The sequence below is a fragment of the Pelophylax lessonae genome, assembly GCF_965119305.1.
Source record: "Pelophylax lessonae genome assembly, chromosome: 7".
NCBI lineage: Eukaryota > Metazoa > Chordata > Amphibia > Anura > Ranidae > Pelophylax > Pelophylax lessonae.
The window spans coordinates 301,949,960-301,975,605 of record NC_138774.1 but is presented as its reverse complement, the minus strand read 5'-3'; the positions used below and the strand labels follow the sequence as shown (position 1 = coordinate 301,975,605).

General features: G+C 54.9%; 1 protein-coding gene across 1 annotated transcript in view; it reads right to left on the bottom strand.

The window, feature by feature from the left end:
• Positions 1–565: 565 nt before the first annotated feature.
• MAGT1 (magnesium transporter 1) overlaps positions 566–25,646 on the bottom strand; it is a 63,313-nt gene continuing 38,232 nt past the window's right edge. The window contains exons 7-10 of the mRNA XM_082264343.1: positions 19,620–19,683; positions 15,981–16,055; positions 4,132–4,222; positions 566–951 (exon numbers count right to left, since the gene is read on the bottom strand). Of these exons, the coding sequence (XP_082120469.1) occupies positions 936–951; positions 4,132–4,222; positions 15,981–16,055; positions 19,620–19,683 (246 nt within the window). The 3' untranslated portion in view covers positions 566–935. The remainder of the gene's footprint in view (positions 952–4,131; positions 4,223–15,980; positions 16,056–19,619; positions 19,684–25,646) is intronic.

Genomic DNA, 25,646 nt, shown 5'->3' with positions numbered 1-25,646 from the left:
CTCTCCCGTCGGATGACTGAGCTCTCCCATCATGTAGCTGAGCTCTCCCATTGGATGACTGAGGGTGGAGCGCTCTCTGGTCGGATGACTGAGCTCCCCCCTATTGGTAGGACGGAGCGCTCTCCCATGGGGTAGCTGAGCTCTCCCATTGCCAGGTGCGCAGGTGGTTCTATTACATGCCAGGTGCGCAGGTGGTTCTATTACATGCCAGGTGCGCAGGCGGTTCCATTACATGCCAGGTGCGCAGGCGGTTCTATTACATGCCAGGTGTGCAGGCGGTTCTATTACATGCCAGGTGTGCAGGCGGTTCCATTACATGCCAGGTGCGCAGGCGGTTCTATTACATGCCAGGTGCGCAGGCGGTTCTATTACATGCCAGGTGTGCAGGCGGTTCTATTACATGCCAGGTGTGCAGGCGGTTCCATTACATTCCGAAGCCGGCGCTCACCTGGCCAATCACCAACTTTCTGCGGATAAAGAGAACGCTAGAGAGCATAAAAGAGATTTCCTGAATGAAACCCCGCCCCCAACTTCTCACCCAATCATCATCCACAGAGACAAAACCTTCAGACTTTTCCAACTCATTTTTATTATCTGAAATATAAAGAGGTAAAATCCCAGAATGAATCCAGTGCTGTGCGAATCCCGGCACCCATGGCAGGAGCGCGGTGAACACGCCATGGAGAGATGTGACTGGCTGTGCTCTATAGGAAGGATCAGGAGAGGAGGACATTAGAATAGTGGGAGTACGAGGATCTCACTGCATCTGACTAAGGCACTGCATGAAATCTTTGGTTCACAGACACCAAAAAAACAAATCTCATTCCTAATGGAGGAGCGGAAAATGTCCCGCCGGGAGCGTCCGCCCTCAATCTCTGTCAGCGTAAGAACCGTTCCAGTCTTCCCAGTTCCATCACCGCCGCTTCCCAGTCCTTCTATGTCATCAGGAAGCTGGAAGGAAAGACACAGAATTCAGTCATCCGACCAATCACATTTCATTACAGAGAAACAATAAAGAGGAGCTCCGCCTCCTCAGTCAGCAGCTGCAAATCCAGGGGCTGCTGACTATTAATATAAGGATATAAGGGGACCCCCCGACCCCCCCCGATTCTTCCATCGGGTGCAGGGTGACTTACCTGTCCAGGGACCCCCCAATCCCCCCTCCCAATTCTTCCATCTGTCCCTCCTCTGACCCCTCTGTCCCTCCTCTGACCTCTCTGTCCCTCCTCTGACCCCTCTGTCCCTCCTCTGACCCCTCTGTCCCTCCTCTGACCCCTCTGTCCCTCCTCTGACCCCTCTGTCCCTCCTCTGACCCCTCTGTCCCTCCTCTGACCCCTCTGTCCCTCCTCTGACCCCTCTGTCCCTCCTCTGACCCCTCTGTCCCTCCTCTGACCCCTCTGTCCCTCCTCTGACCTCCTACTTAGAACAGCGAGATCCGAACAGATCCAATCATACAGTTTGTAGTGTACATAGATCTGCAGGATAAAGGAATATTCCTGGTCCTCATTGCTCCGGACTGGCCCAGGCGTACGCCAACCAGGTAAGAATCCTGGTGAACTTTGCTTGGGCTCTTCCAGGACTGTCGGGGTCTTCTATCTGAAGAACAGATTTACCCACCTTATGATTGGGAGCTTTAAAGGCATAGCTGCTGGAAAGTTGGGGAATCTTTGATTTTGGGATTCCAATGATGGTGAAAGCTAGGAAGGCTACATAGAAGGACTTCCATCGGTCACGCAAGGCCTACCACCGGACACGCAAGGCCTACCACCAGACACGCAAGGCCTACCACCAGACACGCAAGGCCTACCACCAGACACGCAAGGCCTACCACCAGACACGCAAGGCCTACCACCAGACACGCAAGGCATGGGTCACTTGTTGCGAGTCTCGGGGTTGTCACCCTAGAAGTTTCTCTGTGGGATGAATCCTCTCCTACCAGTACTGGGCTCTCAGCATTATCACAGGTCGGGGATCAGAGACCGTTCGTACCTCAGCATTTCTTCACCTTTGTACAGAGAGTCTCCTATGGAGCTCCCACCATTCATTCCCCAACATTGCAGTAGTGATGGAAATCTGATCCTCTCTCTGATCCCATTAGAGACGTTCCTCTTCTGTTCTACCTTGTGTCTCATATCACCAGTGAGGAGAGTGTCGGAGCCGGCAGACATTTCCGGCAAGGAACCCTTTCTGGTTTGGCACAGGGACAAGGCGGTGTATATCATCACTCTCAGGGTGCCGGTAGTAGAGTACAGATGGTTTACTGTCAATCCTCCTGTAGGTGGCAGTATAACCTGAGGGCTAAATATTTGTAATGTCCCTAAATGGACTTCAAGAAAAACCAGAAAACCATTTTACTTTGAGAACAAAATATCAAATATAGCTTTCATTTGTAGTAATGATGGTGTCAGTGAGGGGGTGTTTGGAAGGAAGGGGGGGGGGGGGGGGGATTGGAACGTGGACAGGCCATATACTAATCCTTACCTGTACATGGACAGGCCATATACTAATCCTTACCTGTACATGGACAGGCCATATACTAATCCTTACCTGTACATGGACAGGCCATATACTAATCCTTACCTGTACATGGAAAGGCCATATACTAATCCTTACCTGTACATGGACAGGCCATATAATAATCCTTACCTGTACATGGACAGGCCATATAATAATCCCTACCTGTACATGGACAGGCCATATACTAATCCTTACCTGTACATGGACAGGCCATATACTAATCCTTACCTGTACATGGACAGGCCATATACTAATCCCTACCTGTACATGGACAGGCCATATACTAATCCTTACCTGTACATGGAAAGGCCATATACTAATCCTTACCTGTACATGGACAGGCCATATAATAATCCTTACCTGTACATGGACAGGCCATATAATAATCCCTACCTGTACATGGACAGGCCATATACTAATCCTTACCTGTACATGGACAGGCCATATACTAATCCTTACCTGTACATGGACAGGCCATATACTAATCCCTACCTGTACATGGACAGGCCATATACTAATCCTTACCTGTACATGGACAGGCCATATACTAATCCTTACCTGTACATGGAAAGGCCATATACTAATCCTTACCTGTACATGGACAGGCCATATAATAATCCCTACCTGTACATGGACAGGCCATATAATAATCCTTACCTGTACATGGACAGGCCATATACTAATCCTTACCTGTACATGGACAGGCCATATAATAATCCCTACCTGTACATGGACAGGCCATATACTAATCCTTACCTGTACATGGACAGGCCATATACTAATCCTTACCTGTACATGGACAGGCCATATACTAATCCTTACCTGTACATGGACAGGCCATATACTAATCCCTACCTGTACATGGACAGGCCATATACTAATCCTTACCTGTACATGGACAGGCCATATACTAATCCTTACCTGTACATGGACAGGCCATATACTAATCCTTACCTGTACATGGACAGGCCATATAATAATCCCTACCTGTACATGGACAGGCCATATACTAATCCCTACCTGTACATGGACAGGCCATATACTAATCCTTACCTGTACATGGACAGGCCATATACTAATCCTTACCTGTACATGGACAGGCCATATACTAATCCTTACCTGTACATGGACAGGCCATATACTAATCCTTACCTGTACATGGACAGGCCATATACTAATCCTTACCTGTACATGGACAGGCCATATACTAATCCTTACCTGTACATGGACAGGCCATATACTAATCCTTACCTGTACATGGACAGGCCATATACTAATCCCTACCTGTACATGGACAGGCCATATACTAATCCTTACCTGTACATGGACAGGCCATATACTAATCCTTACCTGTACATGGACAGGCCATATACTAATCCTTACCTGTACATGGACAGGCCATATACTAATCCTTACCTGTACATGGACAGGCCATATACTAATCCTTACCTGTACATGGACAGGCCATATACTAATCCTTACCTGTACATGGACAGGCCATATACTAATCCTTACCTGTACATGGACAGGCCATATACTAATCCCTACCTGTACATGGACAGGCCATATACTAATCCTTACCTGTACATGGACAGGCCATATACTAATCCTTACCTGTATGGGTAGCCGTGGTATTTGGATCTGAAGACAGACAGCAGCCAGCTAAAGAAAAGAACCACCAGGCCCATTCCAGCCATGCACATTACTGCCAAGAGAAGGGAACAATCGGTCAGCTTTACCATTCAATATCTTGGGGGGGGGGAAACATTTCTAAATCACCTACTGCACCCCCTCGAATCCCTCCCCCAATTACCGCACCCCCTTCCATCACTTTCATCTAATCCCTCCCCCAATTACCGCACCCCCTTCCATCACTTTCATCTAATCCCTCCCCCAATTAATGCACCCCCTTCCATCACTTTCATCTAATCCCTCCCCCAATTACCGCACCCCCTTCCCTCACATTCATCTAATCCCTCCCCCAATTACCACACCCCCTTCCCTCACTTTCATCTAATCCCTCCCCCAATTACCGCACCCCCTTCCCTCACTTTCATCTAATCCCTCCCCCAATTACTGCACCCCCTTCCCTCACTTTCATCTAATCCCTCCCCCAATTACCGCACCCCTTCCCTCACTTTCATCTAATCCCTCCCCCAATTACCGCACCCCTTCCATCACTTTCATCTAATCCCTCCACCAATTACCGCACCCCCTTCCATCACTTTCATCTAATCCCTCCCCCAATTACCGCACCCCCTTCCATCACTTTCATCTAATCCCTCCCCCAATTACCGCACCCCCTTCCATCACTTTCATCTAATCCCTCCACCAATTACCGCACCCCCTTCCATCACTTTCATCTAATCCCTCCCCCAATTACCGCACCCCCTTCCATCACTTTCATCTAATCCCTCCCCCAATTACTGCACCCCCTTCCCTCACTTTCATCTAATCCCTCCCCCAATTACCGCACCCCCTTCCATCACTTTCATCTAATCCCTCCCCCAATTACTGCACCCCCTTCCCTCACTTTCATCTAATCCCTCCCCCAATTACCGCACCCCTTCCCTCACTTTCATCTAATCCCTCCCCCAATTACTGCACCCCCTTCCCTCACTTTCATCTAATCCCTCCCCCAATTACCGCACCCCCTTCCATCACTTTCATCTAATCCCTCCCCCAATTACCGCACCCCCTTCCCTCACTTTCATCTAATCCCTCCCCCAATTACTGCACCCCCTTCCCTCACTTTCATCTAATCCCTCCCCCAATTACCGCACCCCCTTCCCTCACTTTCATCTAATCCCTCCACCAATTACTGCACCCCCTTCCCTCACTTTCATCTAATCCCTCCCCCAATTACCGCACCCCCTTCCATCACTTTCATCTAATCCCTCCCCCAATTACCGCACCCCCTTCCCTCACTTTCATCTAATCCCTCCCGCAATTACCGCACCCCTTCCCTCACTTTCATCTAATCCCTCCCCCAATTACTGCACCCCCTTCCCTCACTTTCATCTAATCCCTCCCCCAATCACCGCACCCCTTCCATCACTTTCATCTAATCCCTCCACCAATTACCGCACCCCCTTCCCTCACTTTCATCTAATCCCTCCCCCAATTACCGCACCCCCTTCCCTCACTTTCATCTAATCCCTCCCCCAATTACCGCACCCCCTTCCCTCACTTTCATCTAATCCCTCCCCCCATTTTCCCCAAATTCTTCGCTTTTCTTGTTCTTTCACGATTATGCAGCCAGTTTTAGTTCTGTATGTTTAGATTTGAAAGTGACAATCCAATTCTAGCGATCGTTCTGATAACATTACTTAGGATTTCTTTTTATTATTTGATGTCATTCCTGGGGTATGGCTCCTCCCCCTCCTCCTCTCATAGTGTGGAGATACAATCTCATTATGTTATTTGTCCTCTACATGGTATTTTAGTGCGATTTTGCGTCTCTATAAGTCAGGGTGTCCCCCGTGTCCCCCAGCGGGGGATGATTTTATGTTATTTGGTACCTGACTTCCACTTTTATGATTTCCTTCTGAAAATAAATATACATTTAGCTGTAAAGCATAGAATTGTGTGATTGGACGGTTTGTGACCCTACATTGGGATTTCTGCCCCCCTATTTTATTTTAAGCTCCCATTCTGCACTGTGTAATTGTTTGTAAAAAAAATGAAGCCTCTTTTAAATGCTAGTTTTTTTTTTTTTACAAAAAGCAGTGGGGGGGGGGGGGGGGGAGGGGGCAGAGACACAGACTCCTGAGCAGACAGGCGGGGGGCAGAGACACAGACTCCCGAGTGGACAGGCAGACGGCAGAGACACAGACTCCCGAGCGGACAGGCGGGGGGCAGAGACAAAGACTCCCGAGCGGACAGGCGGGGGGCAGAGACACAGACTCCCGAGTGGACAGGCAGACGGCAGAGACACAGACTCCCGAGCGGACAGGCGGGGGGCAGAGACACAGACTCCCGAGTGGACAGGCGGGGGGCAGAGACACAGACTCCCGAGCGGACAGCAGAGACACAGACTCCCGAGCGGACAGGCGGGGGCCAGAGACACAGACTCCCGAGTGGACAGGCGGGGGGCAGAGACAAAGACTCCCGAGCGGACAGGCGGGGGGAAGAGACACAGACTCCCGAGCGGACAGGCGGGGGCCAGAGACACAGACTCCCGAGCGGACAGGCGGGGGGGCAGAGACACAGACTCCCGAGCGGACAGGTGGGGACCAGAGACACAGACTCCCAAGCGGACAGGCGGGGGGCAGAGACACAGGCTCCCGAGTGGACAAGCGGGGGGCAGAGACACAGACTCCCGAGCGGACAGGCAGACGGCAGAGACACAGACTCCCGAGCGGACAGGCGGGGGGCAGAGACAAAGACTCCCGAGCGGACAGGCGGGGGGCAGAGACACAGACTCCCGAGTGGACAGGCGGGGGGCAGAGACACAGACTCCCGAGTGGACAGCAGAGACACAGACTCCCGAATGGACAGCAGAGACACAGACTCCCGAGCGGACAGGCGGGGGCCAGAGACACAGACTCCCGAGCGGACAGGCGGGGGGCAGAGACACAGACTCCCGAGTGGACAGGCAGACGGCAGAGACACAGACTCCCGAGTGGACAGGCGGGGGGCAGAGACACAGACTCCCGAGTGGACAGGCGGGGGGCAGAGACACAGACTCCCGAGTGGACAGGCGGGGGCTAGAGACACAGACTCCCGAGTGGACAGGCGGGGGGCAGAGACACAGACTCCCGAGTGGACAGGCGGGGGGCAGAGACACAGACTCCCGAGTGTACAGCAGAGACACAGACTCCCGAGCGGACAGGCGGGGGCCAGAGACACAGACTCCCGAGCGGACAGGCGGGGGGAAGAGACACAGACTCCCGAGTGGACAGGCGGGGGGAAGAGACACAGACTCCCGAGCGGACAGGCGGGGGCCAGAGACACAGACTCCCGAGCGGACAGGTGGGGGCCAGAGACACAGACTCCCAAGCGGAAAGGCGGGGGGGGCAGAGACACAGGCTCCCGAGCGGACAGGCGGGGGGCAGAGACACAGGCTCCCGAGTGGACAAGCGGGGGGCAGAGACACAGGCTCCCGAGTGGACAGGCGGGGGGAAGAGACACAGACTCCCGAGTGGACAGGCGGGGGCCAGAGACACAGACTCCCGAGTGGACAGCAGAGACACAGACTCCCGAGCGGACAGGCGGGGGCCAGAGACACAGACTCCCGAGTGGACAGGCGGGGGCCAGAGACACAGACTCCCGAGTGGACAGGCGGGGGCTAGAGACACAGACTCCCGAGTGGACAGGCGGGGGGCAGAGACACAGACTCCCGAGTGGACAGGCGGGGGGCAGAGACACAGACTCCCGAGCGGACAGGCGGGGGGAAGAGACACAGACTCCCGAGCGGACAGGCGGGGGCCAGAGACACAGACTCCCGAGCGGACAGGCGGGGGCCAGAGACACAGACTCCCGAGCGGACAGGCGGGGGCCAGAGACAGACTCCCGAGCGGACAGGTGGGGGCCAGAGACACAGACTCCCAAGCGGAAAGGCGGGGGGCAGAGACACAGGCTCCCGAGCGGACAGGCGGGGGGCAGAGACACAGGCTCCCGAGCGGACAGGCGGGGGGCAGAGACACAGGCTCCCGAGTGGACAGGCGGGGGCCAGAGACACAGACTCCCGAGTGGACAGGCGGGGGCCAGAGACACAGACTCCCGAGTGGACAGGCGGGGGCCAGAGACACAGACTCCCGAGCGGACAGGCGGGGGGGGGGGGGGGTAAGAGACACAGACTCCCGAGTGGACAGGCGGGGGGGAAGAGACACAGACTCCCGAGTGGTCAGGCGGGGGGGAAGAGACACAGACTCCCGAGTGGTCAGGCGGGGGGGAAGAGACACAGACTCCCGAGCGGACAGGCGGGGGGGGAAGAGACACAGACTCCCGAGCGGACAGGCGGGGGGGGAAGAGACACAGACTCCCGAGCGGACAGGCGGGGGCCAGAGACACAGACTCCCGAGTGGACAGGCGGGGGCCAGAGACACAGACTCCCGAGTGGACAGGCGGGGGCCAGAGACACAGACTCCCGAGTGGACAGGCGGGGGGGAAGAGACACAGACTCCCGAGTGGACAGGCGGGGGGGAAGAGACACAGACTCCCGAGTGGACAGGCGGGGGCTAGAGACACAGACTCCCGAGTGGACAGGCGGGGGGCAGAGACACAGACTCCCGAGTGGACAGGCGGGGGGCAGAGACACAGACTCCCGAGTGGACAGCAGAGACACAGACTCCCGAGCGGACAGGCGGGGGCCAGAGACACAGACTCCCGAGTGGACAGGCGGGGGGGAAGAGACACAGACTCCCGAGTGGACAGGCGGGGGCTAGAGACACAGACTCCCGAGTGGACAGGCGGGGGGCAGAGACACAGACTCCCGAGTGGACAGGCGGGGGGCAGAGACACAGACTCCCGAGTGGACAGCAGAGACACAGACTCCCGAGCGGACAGGCGGGGGCCAGAGACACAGACTCCCGAGCGGACAGGCGGGGGGAAGAGACACAGACTCCCGAGTGGACAGGCGGGGGCCAGAGACACAGACTCCCGAGCGGACAGGCGGGGGCCAGAGACACAGACTCCCAAGCGGAAAGGCGGGGGCCAGAGACACAGACTCCCGAGCGGACAGGCGGGGGGCAGAGACACAGGCTCCCGAGTGGACAAGCGGGGGGCAGAGACACAGGCTCCCGAGTGGACAGGCGGGGGGAAGAGACACAGACTCCCGAGTGGACAGGCGGGGGCCGGAGACACAGACTCCCGAGTGGACAGCAGAGACACAGACTCCCGAGCGGACAGGCGGGGGCCAGAGACACAGACTCCCGAGTGGACAGGCGGGGGCCAGAGACACAGACTCCCGAGTGGACAGGCGGGGACTAGAGACACAGACTCCCGAGTGGACAGGCGGGGGGCAGAGACACAGACTGCCGAGTGGACAGGCGGGGGGCAGAGACACAGACTCCCGAGTGGACAGGCGGGGGGCAGAGACACAGACTCCCGAGCGGACAGGCGGGGGGAAGAGACACAGACTCCCGAGTGGACAGGCGGGGGGAAGAGACACAGACTCCCGAGCGGACAGGCGGGGGCCAGAGACACAGACTCCCGAGCGGACAGGTGGGGGCCAGAGACACAGACTCCCGAGCGGAGCGGCGGGGGGCAGAGACACAGACTCCCGAGCGGACAGGCGGGGGGCAGAGACACAGACTCCCAAGCGGAAAGGCGGGGGGCAGAGACACAGGCTCCCGAGTGGACAGGCGGGGGCCAGAGACACAGGCTCCCGAGTGGACAGGCGGGGGCCAGAGACACAGACTCCCGAGCGGACAGGTGGGGGCCAGAGACACAGACTCCCAAGCGGAAAGGCGGGGGGCAGAGACACAGGCTCCCGAGTGGACAGGCGGGGGCCAGAGACACAGACTCCCGAGTGGACAGGCGGGGGCCAGAGACACAGACTCCTGAGTGGACAGGCGGGGGGCAGAGACACAGGCTCCCGAGCGGACAGGCGGGGGGCAGAGACACAGGCTCCCGAGTGGACAGGCGGGGGCTAGAGACACAGACTCCCGAGTGGACAGGCGGGGGCCAGAGACACAGACTCCCGAGTGGACAGGCGGGGGCCAGAGACACAGACTCCCGAGCGGACAGGCGGGGGGGGGGGGGGGGAAAGAGACACAGACTCCCGAGTGGTCAGGCGGGGGGGAAGAGACACAGACTCCCGAGTGGTCAGGCGGGGGGGAAGAGACACAGACTCCCGAGCGGACAGGCGGGGGGGAAGAGACACAGACTCCCGAGCGGACAGGCGGGGGCCAGAGACACAGACTCCCGAGTGGACAGGCGGGGGCCAGAGACACAGACTCCCGAGTGGACAGGCGGGGGCCAGAGACACAGACTCCCGAGTGGACAGGCGGGGGGGAAGAGACACAGACTCCCGAGTGGACAGGCGGGGGGGAAGAGACACAGACTCCCGAGTGGACAGGCGGGGGGCAGAGACACAGACTCCCGAGTGGACAGGCGGGGGGCAGAGACACAGACTCCCGAGTGGACAGCAGAGACACAGACTCCCGAGCGGACAGGCGGGGGCCAGAGACACAGACTCCCGAGTGGACAGGCGGGGGGAAGAGACACAGACTCCCGAGTGGACAGGCGGGGGGCAGAGACACAGACTCCCGAGTGGACAGGCGGGGGGCAGAGACACAGACTCCCGAGTGGACAGCAGAGACACAGACTCCCGAGCGGACAGGCGGGGGCCAGAGACACAGACTCCCGAGCGGACAGGCGGGGGGAAGAGACACAGACTCCCGAGTGGACAGGCGGGGGCCAGAGACACAGACTCCCGAGCGGACAGGCGGGGGCCAGAGACACAGACTCCCAAGCGGACAGGCGGGGGGCAGAGACACAGGCTCCCGAGTGGACAAGCGGGGGGCAGAGACACAGGCTCCCGAGTGGACAGGCGGGGGGAAGAGACACAGACTCCCGAGTGGACAGGCGGGGGCCAGAGACACAGACTCCCGAGTGGACAGCAGAGACACAGACTCCCGAGCGGACAGGCGGGGGCCAGAGACACAGACTCCCGAGTGGACAGGCGGGGGCCAGAGACACAGACTCCCGAGTGGACAGGCGGGGGGAAGAGACACAGACTCCCGAGTGGACAGGCGGGGGCCAGAGACACAGACTCCCGAGTGGACAGCAGAGACACAGACTCCCGAGCGGACAGGCGGGGGCCAGAGACACAGACTCCCGAGTGGACAGGCGGGGGCCAGAGACACAGACTCCCGAGTGGACAGGCGGGGGCCAGAGACACAGACTCCCGAGCGGACAGGCGGGGGGGGGGGGGGGGGGGAAGAGACACAGACTCCCGAGTGGACAGGCGGGGGGGAAGAGACACAGACTCCCGAGTGGTCAGGCGGGGGGGAAGAGACACAGACTCCCGAGTGGTCAGGCGGGGGGGAAGAGACACAGACTCCCGAGCGGACAGGCGGGGGGGAAGAGACACAGACTCCCGAGCGGACAGGCGGGGGCCAGAGACACAGACTCCCGAGTGGACAGGCGGGGGCCAGAGACACAGACTCCCGAGTGGACAGGCGGGGGGGAAGAGACACAGACTCCCGAGTGGACAGGCGGGGGGGAAGAGACACAGACTCCCGAGTGGACAGGCGGGGGCTAGAGACACAGACTCCCGAGTGGACAGGCGGGGGGCAGAGACACAGACTCCCGAGTGGACAGGCGGGGGGCAGAGACACAGACTCCCGAGTGGACAGCAGAGACACAGACTCCCGAGCGGACAGGCGGGGGCCAGAGACACAGACTCCCGAGTGGACAGGCGGGGGGGAAGAGACACAGACTCCCGAGTGGACAGGCGGGGGGGAAGAGACACAGACTCCCGAGTGGACAGGCGGGGGCTAGAGACACAGACTCCCGAGTGGACAGGCGGGGGGCAGAGACACAGACTCCCGAGTGGACAGGCGGGGGGCAGAGACACAGACTCCCGAGTGGACAGCAGAGACACAGACTCCCGAGCGGACAGGCGGGGGCCAGAGACACAGACTCCCGAGCGGACAGGCGGGGGGAAGAGACACAGACTCCCGAGTGGACAGGCGGGGGCCAGAGACACAGACTCCCGAGCGGACAGGCGGGGGCCAGAGACACAGACTCCCAAGCGGAAAGGCGGGGGGCAGAGACACAGGCTCCCGAGCGGACAGGCGGGGGGCAGAGACACAGGCTCCCGAGTGGACAAGCGGGGGGCAGAGACACAGGCTCCCGAGTGGACAGGCGGGGGGAAGAGACACAGACTCCCGAGTGGACAGGCGGGGGCCAGAGACACAGACTCCCGAGTGGACAGCAGAGACACAGACTCCCGAGCGGACAGGCGGGGGCCAGAGACACAGACTCCCGAGTGGACAGGCGGGGGCCAGAGACACAGACTCCCGAGTGGACAGGCGGGGACTAGAGACACAGACTCCCGAGTGGACAGGCGGGGGGCAGAGACACAGACTGCCGAGTGGACAGGCGGGGGGCAGAGACACAGACTCCCGAGTGGACAGGCGGGGGGCAGAGACACAGACTCCCGAGCGGACAGGCGGGGGGGAAGAGACACAGACTCCCGAGTGGACAGGCGGGGGCCAGAGACACAGACTCCCGAGTGGACAGGCGGGGACTAGAGACACAGACTCCCGAGTGGACAGGCGGGGACTAGAGACACAGACTCCCGAGTGGACAGGCGGGGGGCAGAGACACAGACTGCCGAGTGGACAGGCGGGGGGCAGAGACACAGACTCCCGAGTGGACAGGCGGGGGGCAGAGACACAGACTCCCGAGCGGACAGGCGGGGGGGAAGAGACACAGACTCCCGAGCGGACAGGCGGGGGGGAAGAGACACAGACTCCCGAGCGGACAGGCGGGGGCCAGAGACACAGACTCCCGAGCGGACAGGTGGGGGCCAGAGACACAGACTCCCGAGCGGACAGGCGGGGGGCAGAGACACAGACTCCCGAGCGGACAGGCGGGGGGCAGAGACACAGACTCCCAAGCGGAAAGGCGGGGGGCAGAGACACAGGCTCCCGAGTGGACAGGCGGGGGCCAGAGACACAGACTCCCGAGTGGACAGGCGGGGGCCAGAGACACAGACTCCCGAGTGGACAGGCGGGGGGCAGAGACACATGCTCCCGAGCGGACAGGCGGGGGGCAGAGACACAGGCTCCCGAGTGGACAGGCGGGGGCCAGAGACACAGACTCCCGAGTGGACAGGCGGGGGCCAGAGACACAGACTCCCGAGTGGACAGGCGGGGGCCAGAGACACAGACTCCCGAGTGGACAGGCGGGGGCCAGAGACACAGACTCCCGAGCGGACAGGCGGGGGGGGGGGGGGGGGGGAAAGAGACACAGACTCCCGAGTGGACAGGCGGGGGGGAAGAGACACAGACTCCCGAGTGGTCAGGCGGGGGGGAAGAGACACAGACTCCCGAGTGGTCAGGCGGGGGGGAAGAGACACAGACTCCCGAGTGGTCAGGCGGGGGGGAAGAGACACAGACTCCCGAGCGGACAGGCGGGGGGGAAGAGACACAGACTCCCGAGCGGACAGGCGGGGGCCAGAGACACAGACTCCCGAGTGGACAGGCGGGGGCCAGAGACACAGACTCCCGAGTGGACAGGCGGGGGCCAGAGACACAGACTCCCGAGTGGACAGGCGGGGGGGAAGAGACACAGACTCCCGAGTGGACAGGCGGGGGGGAAGAGACACAGACTCCCGAGTGGACAGGCGGGGGCTAGAGACACAGACTCCCGAGTGGACAGGCGGGGGGCAGAGACACAGACTCCCGAGTGGACAGGCGGGGGGCAGAGACACAGACTTCCGAGTGGACAGCAGAGACACAGACTCCCGAGCGGACAGGCGGGGGCCAGAGACACAGACTCCCGAGTGGACAGGCGGGGGGGAAGAGACACAGACTCCCGAGTGGACAGGCGGGGGGGAAGAGACACAGACTCCCGAGTGGACAGGCGGGGGCTAGAGACACAGACTCCCGAGTGGACAGGCGGGGGGCAGAGACACAGACTCCCGAGTGGACAGGCGGGGGGCAGAGACACAGACTCCCGAGTGGACAGCAGAGACACAGACTCCCGAGCGGACAGGCGGGGGCCAGAGACACAGACTCCCGAGCGGACAGGCGGGGGGAAGAGACACAGACTCCCGAGTGGACAGGCGGGGGCCAGAGACAGACTCCCAAGCGGAAAGGCGGGGGGCAGAGACACAGGCTCCCGAGCGGACAGGCGGGGGGCAGAGACACAGGCTCCCGAGTGGACAAGCGGGGGGCAGAGACACAGGCTCCCGAGTGGACAGGCGGGGGCCAGAGACACAGACTCCCGAGTGGACAGCAGAGACACAGACTCCCGAGCGGACAGGCGGGGGCCAGAGACACAGACTCCCGAGTGGACAGGCGGGGGCCAGAGACACAGACTCCCGAGTGGACAGGCGGGGACTAGAGACACAGACTCCCGAGTGGACAGGCGGGGGGCAGAGACACAGACTGCCGAGTGGACAGGCGGGGGGCAGAGACACAGACTCCCGAGTGGACAGGCGGGGGGCAGAGACACAGACTCCCGAGCGGACAGGCGGGGGGAAGAGACACAGACTCCCGAGTGGACAGGCGGGGGGAAGAGACACAGACTCCCGAGCGGACAGGCGGGGGCCAGAGACACAGACTCCCGAGCGGACAGGTGGGGGCCAGAGACACAGACTCCCGAGCGGACAGGCGGGGGGCAGAGACACAGACTCCCGAGCGGACAGGCGGGGGGCAGAGACACAGACTCCCAAGCGGAAAGGCGGGGGGCAGAGACACAGGCTCCCGAGTGGACAGGCGGGGGCCAGAGACACAGACTCCCGAGCGGACAGGTGGGGGCCAGAGACACAGACTCCCAAGCGGAAAGGCGGGGGGCAGAGACACAGGCTCCCGAGTGGACAGGCGGGGGCCAGAGACACAGACTCCCGAGTGGACAGGCGGGGGCCAGAGACACAGACTCCCGAGTGGACAGGCGGGGGCCAGAGACACAGACTCCCGAGCGGACAGGCGGGGGGGGGGGGGGGGGAAGAGACACAGACTCCCGAGTGGACAGGCGGGGGGGAAGAGACACAGACTCCCGAGTGGTCAGGCGGGGGGGAAGAGACACAGACTCCCGAGTGGACAGGCGGGGGCCAGAGACACAGACTCCCGAGCGGACAGGCGGGGGCCAGAGACACAGACTCCCGAGCGGACAGGCGGGGGCCAGAGACACAGACTCCCGAGTGGACAGGCGGGGGGGAAGAGACACAGACTCCCGAGTGGACAGGCGGGGGGGAAGAGACACAGACTCCCGAGTGGACAGGCGGGGGGGAAGAGACACAGACTCCTGAGTGGACAGGCGGGGGTGGGGATATAGATAAGAGCTGTGGATGTCAGAGGCACACAAGCAGACCACGGTGTCAGTGCTCAGCAGCCATGATAAACCGTGGTCAGTTTACAGGGGGGAGGGCAGAAACAGGCAGGATCAGCCAGGTGTTTTGCAGCTTCCAGAGGGGGAGGTTAGACAGCACTGTGTGGGGTAACCGGCTATAGGGAACCCGGAGATTTTTAGGGTTACAAACACTTTAACTAAAAAAAAAAAAAAAATCCTAAACTAAAAGAAATGACTTCTCAGACCTATTAAAGATGGGGGGTAATATTGTCGGTACGGGTTATCTAACTCGGTTTTTATTTTATGAGAAAAGGAAGATATCACAAAGACGGGGACATGATGGGGGAGGGGATAAAGTACAGATAATTGGAAGCTGGGACCCCCGCTGGGACCTATGCAAATCTTTTCCATCACATATCCCTAGTTGGGGGATTTATCCCTAAATTTACACCCACTGCCCACCCCCCGACATCTTCATCCCCAAGACTTACTTTTTCGTTTCCCCACATCCATGTCAGAAGTGGCGGCTTCGTGTAGAAGAACCATCCCCAGCGTCACTCCGCCGTCTGAAAGGAACGTTTAAGGAACAAAACCACTCGGCCAATCAGAGAAGTAATCACTCAGAATGGACTCTGCATATTATTGAGGCGGGGGTCACGGCCAGCGGGGGGCGCCCTCAGCCTACGTCAGCCATAATTATTGGTTGAGGGCGGAGTTATGAAGCAGCCGGCCGTGCTTTGTTACAGCATTTCCTTTAAATGATAAATCTGATGAAGCGGGTTGGAGGAGTAATTAGACCGTGGGTGCTCAGCCTGCGGCCCTCCACCTAGTGCAGAACTACAACTCCCATCATGCCTCTGTCTTAGGAAGTCATGCCTGTAACTGTCAGTGGCCTGCAATACCTCATGGGACTTGTAGTTCACCAACAGCTGGAGTACCCGTCCCTTTATACAAGAGTACCCGTCCCTTTATACAAGAGTACCCGTCCCTTTATACAAGAGTACCCGTCCCTTTATACAAGGGTACCCGTCCCTTTATACAAGAGCACCGTCCCTTTATACAAGACTACCCGTCCCTTTATACAAGGGTACCCGTCCCTTTATACAAGAGCACCGTCCCTTTATACAAGAGTACCCGTCCCTTTATACAAGAGTACCCGTCCCTTTATACAAGAGCATCGTCCCTTTATACAAGAGTCCCCGTCCCTTTATACAAGAGTACCGTCCCTTTATACAAGAGTACCCGTCCCTTTATACAAGAGCACCGTCCCTTTATACAAGAGTACCCGTCCCTTTATACAAGAGCACCCGTCCCTTTATACAAGAGCACCCGTCCCTTTATACAAGAGTACCGTCCCTTTATACAAGAGCACCCGTCCCTTTATACAAGGGTACCCGTCCCTTTATACAAGGGTACCCGTCCCTTTATACAAGAGTACCCGTCCCTTTATACAAGAGCACCGTCCCTTTATACAAGAGTACCCGTCCCTTTATACAAGAGTACCCGTCCCTTTATACAAGAGCACCGTCCCTTTATACAAGAGTACCCGTCCCTTTATACAAGAGTACCCGTCCCTTTATACAAGAGTACCCGTCCCTTTATACAAGAGTACCCGTCCCTTTATACAAGAGTACCCGTCCCTTTATACAAGAGTACCCGTCCCTTTATACAGGAGTACCCGTCCCTTTATACAAGAGTACCCGTCCCTTTATACAAGAGTACCGTCCCTTTATACAAGAGTACCCGTCCCTTTATACAAGACTACCCGTCCCTTTATACAAGAGTACCCGTCCCTTTATACAAGAGTACCCGTCCCTTTATACAAGAGTACCCGTCCCTTTATACAAGAGTACCGTCCCTTTATACAAGAGTACCCGTCCCTTTATACAAGAGTACCGTCCCTTTATACAAGAGCACCCGTCCCTTTATACAAGGGTACCCGTCCCTTTATACAAGGGTACCCGTCCCTTTATACAGGAGTCCCCGTCCCTTTATACAAGAGTACCCGTCCCTTTATACAAGAGTACCCGTCCCTTTATACAAGAGTACCCGTCCCTTTATACAAGAGCACCGTCCCTTTATACAAGAGTACCCGTCCCTTTATACAAGAGTACCCGTCCCTTTATACAAGAGTACCCGTCCCTTTATACAAGAGCACCGTCCCTTTATACAAGAGTTCCCGTCCCTTTATACAAGAGTACCCGTCCCTTTATACAAGAGTACCCGTCCCTTTATACAAGAGTACCGTCCCTTTATACAAGAGTACCCTTCCCTTTATACAAGAGTACCCGTCCCTTTATACAAGAGTACCGTCCCTTTATACAAGAGTACCCGTCCCTTTATACAAGAGTACCCGTCCCTTTATACAAGAGTACCCTTCCCTTTATACAAGAGTACCCGTCCCTTTATACAAGAGTACCCGTCCCTTTATACAGGAGTACCCGTCCCTTTATACAAGAGTACCCGTCCCTTTATACAAGAGTACCCGTCCCTTTATACAAGAGTACCCGTCCCTTTATACAAGAGTACCCGTCCCTTTATACAGGAGTACCCGTCCCTTTATACAAGAGTACCCGTCCCTTTATACAAGAGTACCGTCCCTTTATACAAGAGTACCGTCCCTTTATACAAGAGTACCCGTCCCTTTATACAAGAGTACCCGTCCCTTTATACAAGAGTACCCGTCCCTTTATACAAGAGTACCCGTCCCTTTATACAGGAGTACCCGTCCCTTTATACAAGAGTACCCGTCCCTTTATACAAGAGTACCCGTCCCTTTATACAAGAGTACCCGTCCCTTTATACAAGTGCTGGATATACAAGACTACCCGTCCCTGCAGGAGAGTTGCATCCTTATTGTATACAGGAAACAAATGTCAGGAGTAAATGTCTATGGACACCCAACCCTCATAGATCTCTCGTTAGACCTCCCATTCCAAAACCATGGTCATTAGTATGGAGCTTTATGGCTCTTCCTGACTTCATGGCCTTCACTCTTCTGGGAGATTTTGGAGGTTGTCTGTGGGAATTTGTGGCCTTTTTGTGAGGTCAGGTACTGATGCTGGATAAGAAGACCTGACTCACATGTTGGGCACCAATAAAACAACCCTTGGCCACAATCGGGGTACCTAATCATCCCAAAGGTGATCAGTAGGAATAAGGTCAGCGCTCTGTACAGGACATTGGAGTCTTGAGTTGGACACCCCATCCTAAAACCCTGGTCTTTAATAGGGAGTTGCCCCCCCCCTCGGGGCTATAACATCCTCCACTTTTCTTGGAAGGCTTTCCAAAGGTTGTTTTTTGAAGGGGGGGGGGCTCTGTGGGAAATTTGTGGCCATTTGTGAGGTCAGGTACTGATGTTGGATAAGAAGACCTGACTCACATGTTTGGGCCCCACGTTGGGCACCAATAAAACAACCCTTGGCCACAATCGGGGTACCTAATCATCCCAAAGGTGATCAGTAGGGATGAGGTCAGGGCTCTGTGCAGGACACTCACATTCCTCCATGACCTCAAACCTACTGAACACCTTGGGGAAGGCCTCATCCTAAAAGGTGTTCCATAGGTTTAAAGGGGGGCAGGTACTGAAGTTGAATGAGCAGAGCTTATACCAAAGATCTTCCAGAAGTAAGGATAAGGTCAGGGCTCTGTACAGGACACTGGAGTTCCTCCACACCAAACGGGTCACACCAGGTCTTTATGGAGCTGGCTTTCTACACAGGGGGGACACAGCCAGGCTGGAGCAGACAAAGGTATTCACCAAACTGTTACCACAAGGCTGGAAGAGCACAATTTCCTCCAATGTCTTTGTGAGATGGAAGATTACCAGGACCCTTCCTGCTGGAGACCCCTGACCTCCATCATCTGAAGGGGGAGGAAGAACACAAATCTGACCATATAAAGGAAGGTGTGGATGGGGCAGCTCTCACGAATGATTCAGTACACTTCTAATCCAATGTATAAGAATATAACGGATGTGTGCGTAATCTCCGATGTGTATGAAGCGGATATCTGGCTCCATACATTATTTCACACCAAGCTCCAGGAAGATTGGAATGACACTCAGGCATGCAAGTCGGATTTGTCATGTCGCTCATCTGTCTCCTGAGCTTCAACCATAAAAAAGATACTAAACAGCAAGACAATGTGCGTTTCTGCCACAAACTGGGCTTGGCTGCTTCCATGTATGTAACTCTGCAGGGAACACAAAAAGAGAAAAAAGCGTTTATAATGATTCCTGGGGGGGGGGGGGGGTCCCTACAAGAATATATCCCCAGGCAGTATATCAGATAGTTATCAAGCCATAGATAAAAGGATTTTTGACTTACTGTAAAATCCATTTCCCTAAAGTTCATTGAGGGACACAGCTCCTGATCTTAACGATCCACCTATTAGCAAGCATGTACTTCCCTTTGTGAAGACACTTGGACACTCAGATTGAGCAGTGTTATTTAGTGTTAGGTTCTGCAAGTAACGCAGGATGCCTTGTTGTTGGCCTTGCAGCTTCCGCATGCATTTGCAAATATGTGTTAACTAAACTCCTGCTTTTAACTTATATTGTTAGACAGGTTTATTTTGGTTTGTTAGCAGACTGGTGGGTAAGTATTTCAAACTAGGGACCGGCTGTTTTTCACAAACCTTCATTTATCCCATCTTGCTTTTCAATTGACTATTCACAGGGATGGAGACACTGAGCAGTGCTCGCCAGTTCTCACATAAAGTCCCAAATTGCCCTTTTCTTGTACCTGATCTTAACCATTGGGTTATACTGCCCCCTACAGGAGTATGACACAAGGCAGAAAAAAAAAAATGTCTGGCTACGCCTATGGGCGGTCCCAGGAGGTATGCTCCCCCTCTCTGCTATAGGCACTCACTCAGTTTAGTTACAAGCAGTGTCAGAAGAATTATAACTCCATAGAGGGGCGGGAGCTGTGTCCACCAATGAACATCAGAGAAATGGATTTTACAGTAAGTCAAAAATCCCATTTTCTCCATGCAATCTTCAGAGCCTTGTACTGTTTTTTTCTAATTGCCGTTGTTGCTACATTGTTCTGTACATGGGGGCACCGCCCCTTGGACTGTAATGTTGAGTCTTGCCTTTGCCCATGTATGTTTCTATTACAATTTAAAAAAAAAAAAAATCCCATTTCCTATTTCGTTCATTGATGGACACAGCTCCTGATCTTCATAACCATTGGGCCGTCTCAAAGCAGTGTTAAACATGGGGGGTGGGAACAGCAAAAAATCCCCAAGGCAAAAAACAGTAGCCAACCAGGCGACAGAAGCTCAACCAAAACAACTGGAGCCCACCTGAAAAACCATACACCCTCAAAGAGGATCAGGCCCTCTAAACAGCAGCCTGAAAACCCTTGCGGCCAAAAGGAAGCATCCGCAGATTCCAACACATCCACTTTATATAACTTTGTGAAAGTGTGCACCGACGACCAGGTGGCCGCCTTGCAAACCGGCGTCACTGACGCCTGATGATGGAAGGCCCAGGAGGCACTGAGCGCCCTAGTAGAGGGTGACTTCATAGGGAAAGGAGGAACCTGACCCCTGATGGAATAGGCCGGAATCCCCATCTGTCTGATCCATCTGGGAATGGTCGCAGAGGAAGAGGAGGACAATCCCCGTCTGAGACCCAATCCAATAGCACAAATAGAGAGTCTGATTTCCTAAAAGACTCCATAGCTGCCAGCTACACACTATTCGCCCGAACCACAACCAAGGCAATTTCCTTCAGGTGTTTAGGCCTGGGACACAGGGAAGGCAACACAATGTCTTCATTCAAATGGAAATCAGAGACAACCTTTGGAAGGAACGACGGACAGGGACAAAGAACCACCAAGTAAGGTGAAGGAAAGGATAACGCCACCAGTCAACACAATGTCTTCATTCCCACCTTCCGAGACAGCAGTTGTTTGTAGATCTCACAGGAAAACCCCAGGAGGAAACAAAATCCATCTAACAGAAAAAAAAATTTGCCTGACCAGAAGATCCCAGCAAGGAAGGAGGTCGTTAATCCTGACTAGGCAGAAAAAAATGAGTACCTAGAGCAGAGAGAGGGAGAGAGAGTATACCCCCCCGGGACTAATACCTATGCAACCAGGAACCTATACCAACCCCCGGGACTGCCCATAGGCGTAGCCAGACTTTCTCCATCTAGTGTCCTCCTCCTGTAGGAAGCAGTATAACCCAATGGCTAGAAATATCAGGAGCTGAACAACAATAGTATAATTTCTGATATACATGTAATGGTTTGACTGTATATAGACACCAATATTTGTATGACTTCTACGCCCCCAAAGCAACCCAAAAAAAAAAAAAAAGGGGGGGGGGGGGAATTGCCAGTGTACTGTGAATGTATTATTTTGTATTGTTACATTACGGGTTTTAAACATTAAAACATTTTCCTAATTTAAAAAAAAAAAAAATATCAGGAGCTGTGCACATCAATGAACGAAAGAGAAATATACATTACCCTATGTATTCTTAGGGCTGCACTTCACTGGCCGCTCACACAAACCTGTATGAAATGTACCTTCCCACCACTAATTCATCAGAACATGGGACATAGACTTCCTTCCCTACCACTAATTCATCAGAACATGGGACATGGACTTCCTTCCCACCACTAATTCATCAGAACATGGGACATGGACTTCCTTCCCTACCACTAATCCATCAGAACATGAGACATGGACTTCCTTCCCTACTACCAATCCATCAGAACATGGGACATGGACTTCCTTCCCTCCTACTAATCCATCAGAACATGGGACATGGGCTTCCTTCCCTCCTACTAATCCATCAGAACATGGGACATGGACTTCCTTCCCTTCTACTAATCCATCAGAACATGGGACATGGACTTCCTTCCCTTCTACTAATCCATCAGAACATGGGACATGGACTTCCTTCCCTACCACTAATCCATCAGAACATGGGACATGGGCTTCCTTCCCTACTACTAATCCATCAGAACATGGGACATGGACTTCCTTCCCTACTACTAATCCATCAGAACATGGGACATGGACTTCCTTCCCTTCTACTAATCCATCAGAACATGGGACATGGACTTCCTTCCCTACCACTAATCCATCAGAACATGGGACATGGGCTTCCTTCCCTACTACTAATCCATCAGAACATGGGACATGGACTTCCTTCCCTACTACTAATCCATCAGAACATGGGACATGGACTTCCTTCCCTTCTACTAATCCATCAGAACATGGGACATGGACTTCCTTCCCTACCACTAATCCATCAGAACATGGGACATGGGCTTCCTTCCCTACCACTAATCCATCAGAACATGGGACATGGGCTTCCTTCCCTACCACTAATCCATCAGAACATGGGACATGGACTTCCTTCCCTACCACTAATCCATCAGAACATGGGACATGGACTTCCTTCCCTACCACTAATCCATCAGAACATGGGACATGGGCTTCCTTCCCTACCACTAATCCATCAGAACATGGGACATGGACTTCCTTCCCTACCACTAATCCATCAGAACATGGGACATGGACTTCCTTCCCTACCACTAATCCATCAGAACATGGGACATGGACTTCCTTCCCTTCTACTAATCCATCAGAACATGGGACATGGGCTTCCTTCCCTACCACTAATCCATCAGAACATGGGGCATGGACTTCCTTCCCTACCACTAATCCATCAGAACATGGGACATGGACTTCCTTCCCTACCACTAATCCATCAGAACATGGGACATGGACTTCCTTCCCTACCACTAATCCATCAGAACATGGGACATGGGCTTCCTTCCCTACCACTAATCCATCAGAACATGGGACATGGACTTCCTTCCCTACCACTAATCCATCAGAACATGGGACATGGACTTCCTTCCCTACCACTAATCCATCAGGACATGGGACATGGACTTCCTTCCCTCCTACTAATCCATCAGAACATGGGACATGGGCTTCCTTCCCTACTACTAATCCATCAGAACATGGGGCATGGGCTTCCTTCCCTACTACTAATCCATCAGAACATGGGACATAGACTTCCTTCCCTACTACTAATCCATCAGAACATGGGACATGGACTTCCTTCCCTACTACTAATCCATCAGAACATGGGACATGGACTTCCTTCCCTACTACTAATCCATCAGAACATGGGACATGGACTTCCTTCCCTACCACTAATCCATCAGAACATGGGACATGGACTTCCTTCCCTCCTACTAATCCATCAGAACATGGGACATGGGCTTCCTTCCCTACCACTAATCCATCAGAACATGGGACATGGACTTCCTTCCCTACCACTAATCCATCAGAACATGGGACATGAACTTCCTTCCCTACCACTAATCCATCAGAACATGGGACATGGACTTCCTTCCCTACCACTAATCCATCAGAACATGAGACATGGACTTCCTTCCCTACTACCAATCCATCAGAACATGGGACATGGACTTCCTTCCCTCCTACTAATCCATCAGAACATGGGACATGGGCTTCCTTCCCTCCTACTAATCCATCAGAACATGGGACATGGGCTTCCTTCCCTCCTACTAATCCATCAGAACATGGGACATGGGCTTCCTTCCCTCCTACTAATCCATCAGAACATGGGACATGGACTTCCTTCCCTTCTACTAATCCATCAGAACATGGGACATGGACTTCCTTCCCTTCTACTAATCCATCAGAACATGGGACATGGACTTCCTTCCCTACCACTAATCCATCAGAACATGGGACATGGGCTTCCTTCCCTACTACTAATCCATCAGAACATGGGACATGGACTTCCTTCCCTACTACTAATCCATCAGAACATGGGACATGGACTTCCTTCCCTTCTACTAATCCATCAGAACATGGGACATGGACTTCCTTCCCTACCACTAATCCATCAGAACATGGGACATGGGCTTCCTTCCCTACCACTAATCCATCAGAACATGGGACATGGGCTTCCTTCCCTACCACTAATCCATCAGAACATGGGGCATGGACTTCCTTCCCTACCACTAATCCATCAGAACATGGGACATGGACTTCCTTCCCTACTACTAATCCATCAGAACATGGGACATGGACTTCCTTCCCTACCACTAATCCATCAGAACATGGGACATGGGCTTCCTTCCCTACCACTAATCCATCAGGACATGGGACATGGACTTCCTTCCCTACCACTGATCCATCAGAACATGGGACATGGACTTCCTTCCCTACCACTAATCCATCAGAACATGGGACATGGACTTCCTTCCCTACCACTAATCCATCAGGACATGGGACATGGACTTCCTTCCCTCCTACTAATCCATCAGAACATGGGACATGGGCTTCCTTCCCTACTACTAATCCATCAGAACATGGGGCATGGGCTTCCTTCCCTACTACTAATCCATCAGAACATGGGACATGGACTTCCTTCCCTACTACTAATCCATCAGAACATGGGACATGGACTTCCTTCCCTACTACTAATCCATCAGAACATGGGACATGGACTTCCTTCCCTACTACTAATCCATCAGAACATGGGACATGGACTTCCTTCCCTACCACTAATCCATCAGAACATGGGACATGGGCTTCCTTCCCTACTACTAATCCATCAGGACATGGGACATAGACTTCCTTCCCTACTACTAATCCATCAGAACATGGGACATGGGCTTCCTTCCCTACCACTAATCCATCAGAACATGGGACATGGACTTCCTTCCCTACCACTAATCCATCAGAACATGGGACATGGACTTCCTTCCCTACTACTAATCCATCAGAACATGGGACATGGACTTCCTTCCCTACCACTAATCCATCAGAACATGGGACATGGGCTTCCTTCCCTACTACTAATCCATCAGAACATGGGACATGGACTTCCTTCCCTCCTACTAATCCATCAGAACATGGGACATGGACTTCCTTCCCTACCACTAATCCATCAGAACATGGGACATGGGCTTCCTTCCCTACTACTAATCCATCAGAACATGGGACATGGGCTTCCTTCCCTACTACTAATCCATCAGAACATGGGACATGGACTTCCTTCCCTACCACTAATCCATCAGAACATGGGACATGGACTTCCTTCCCTACTACTAATCCATCAGAACATGGGACATGGACTTCCTTCCC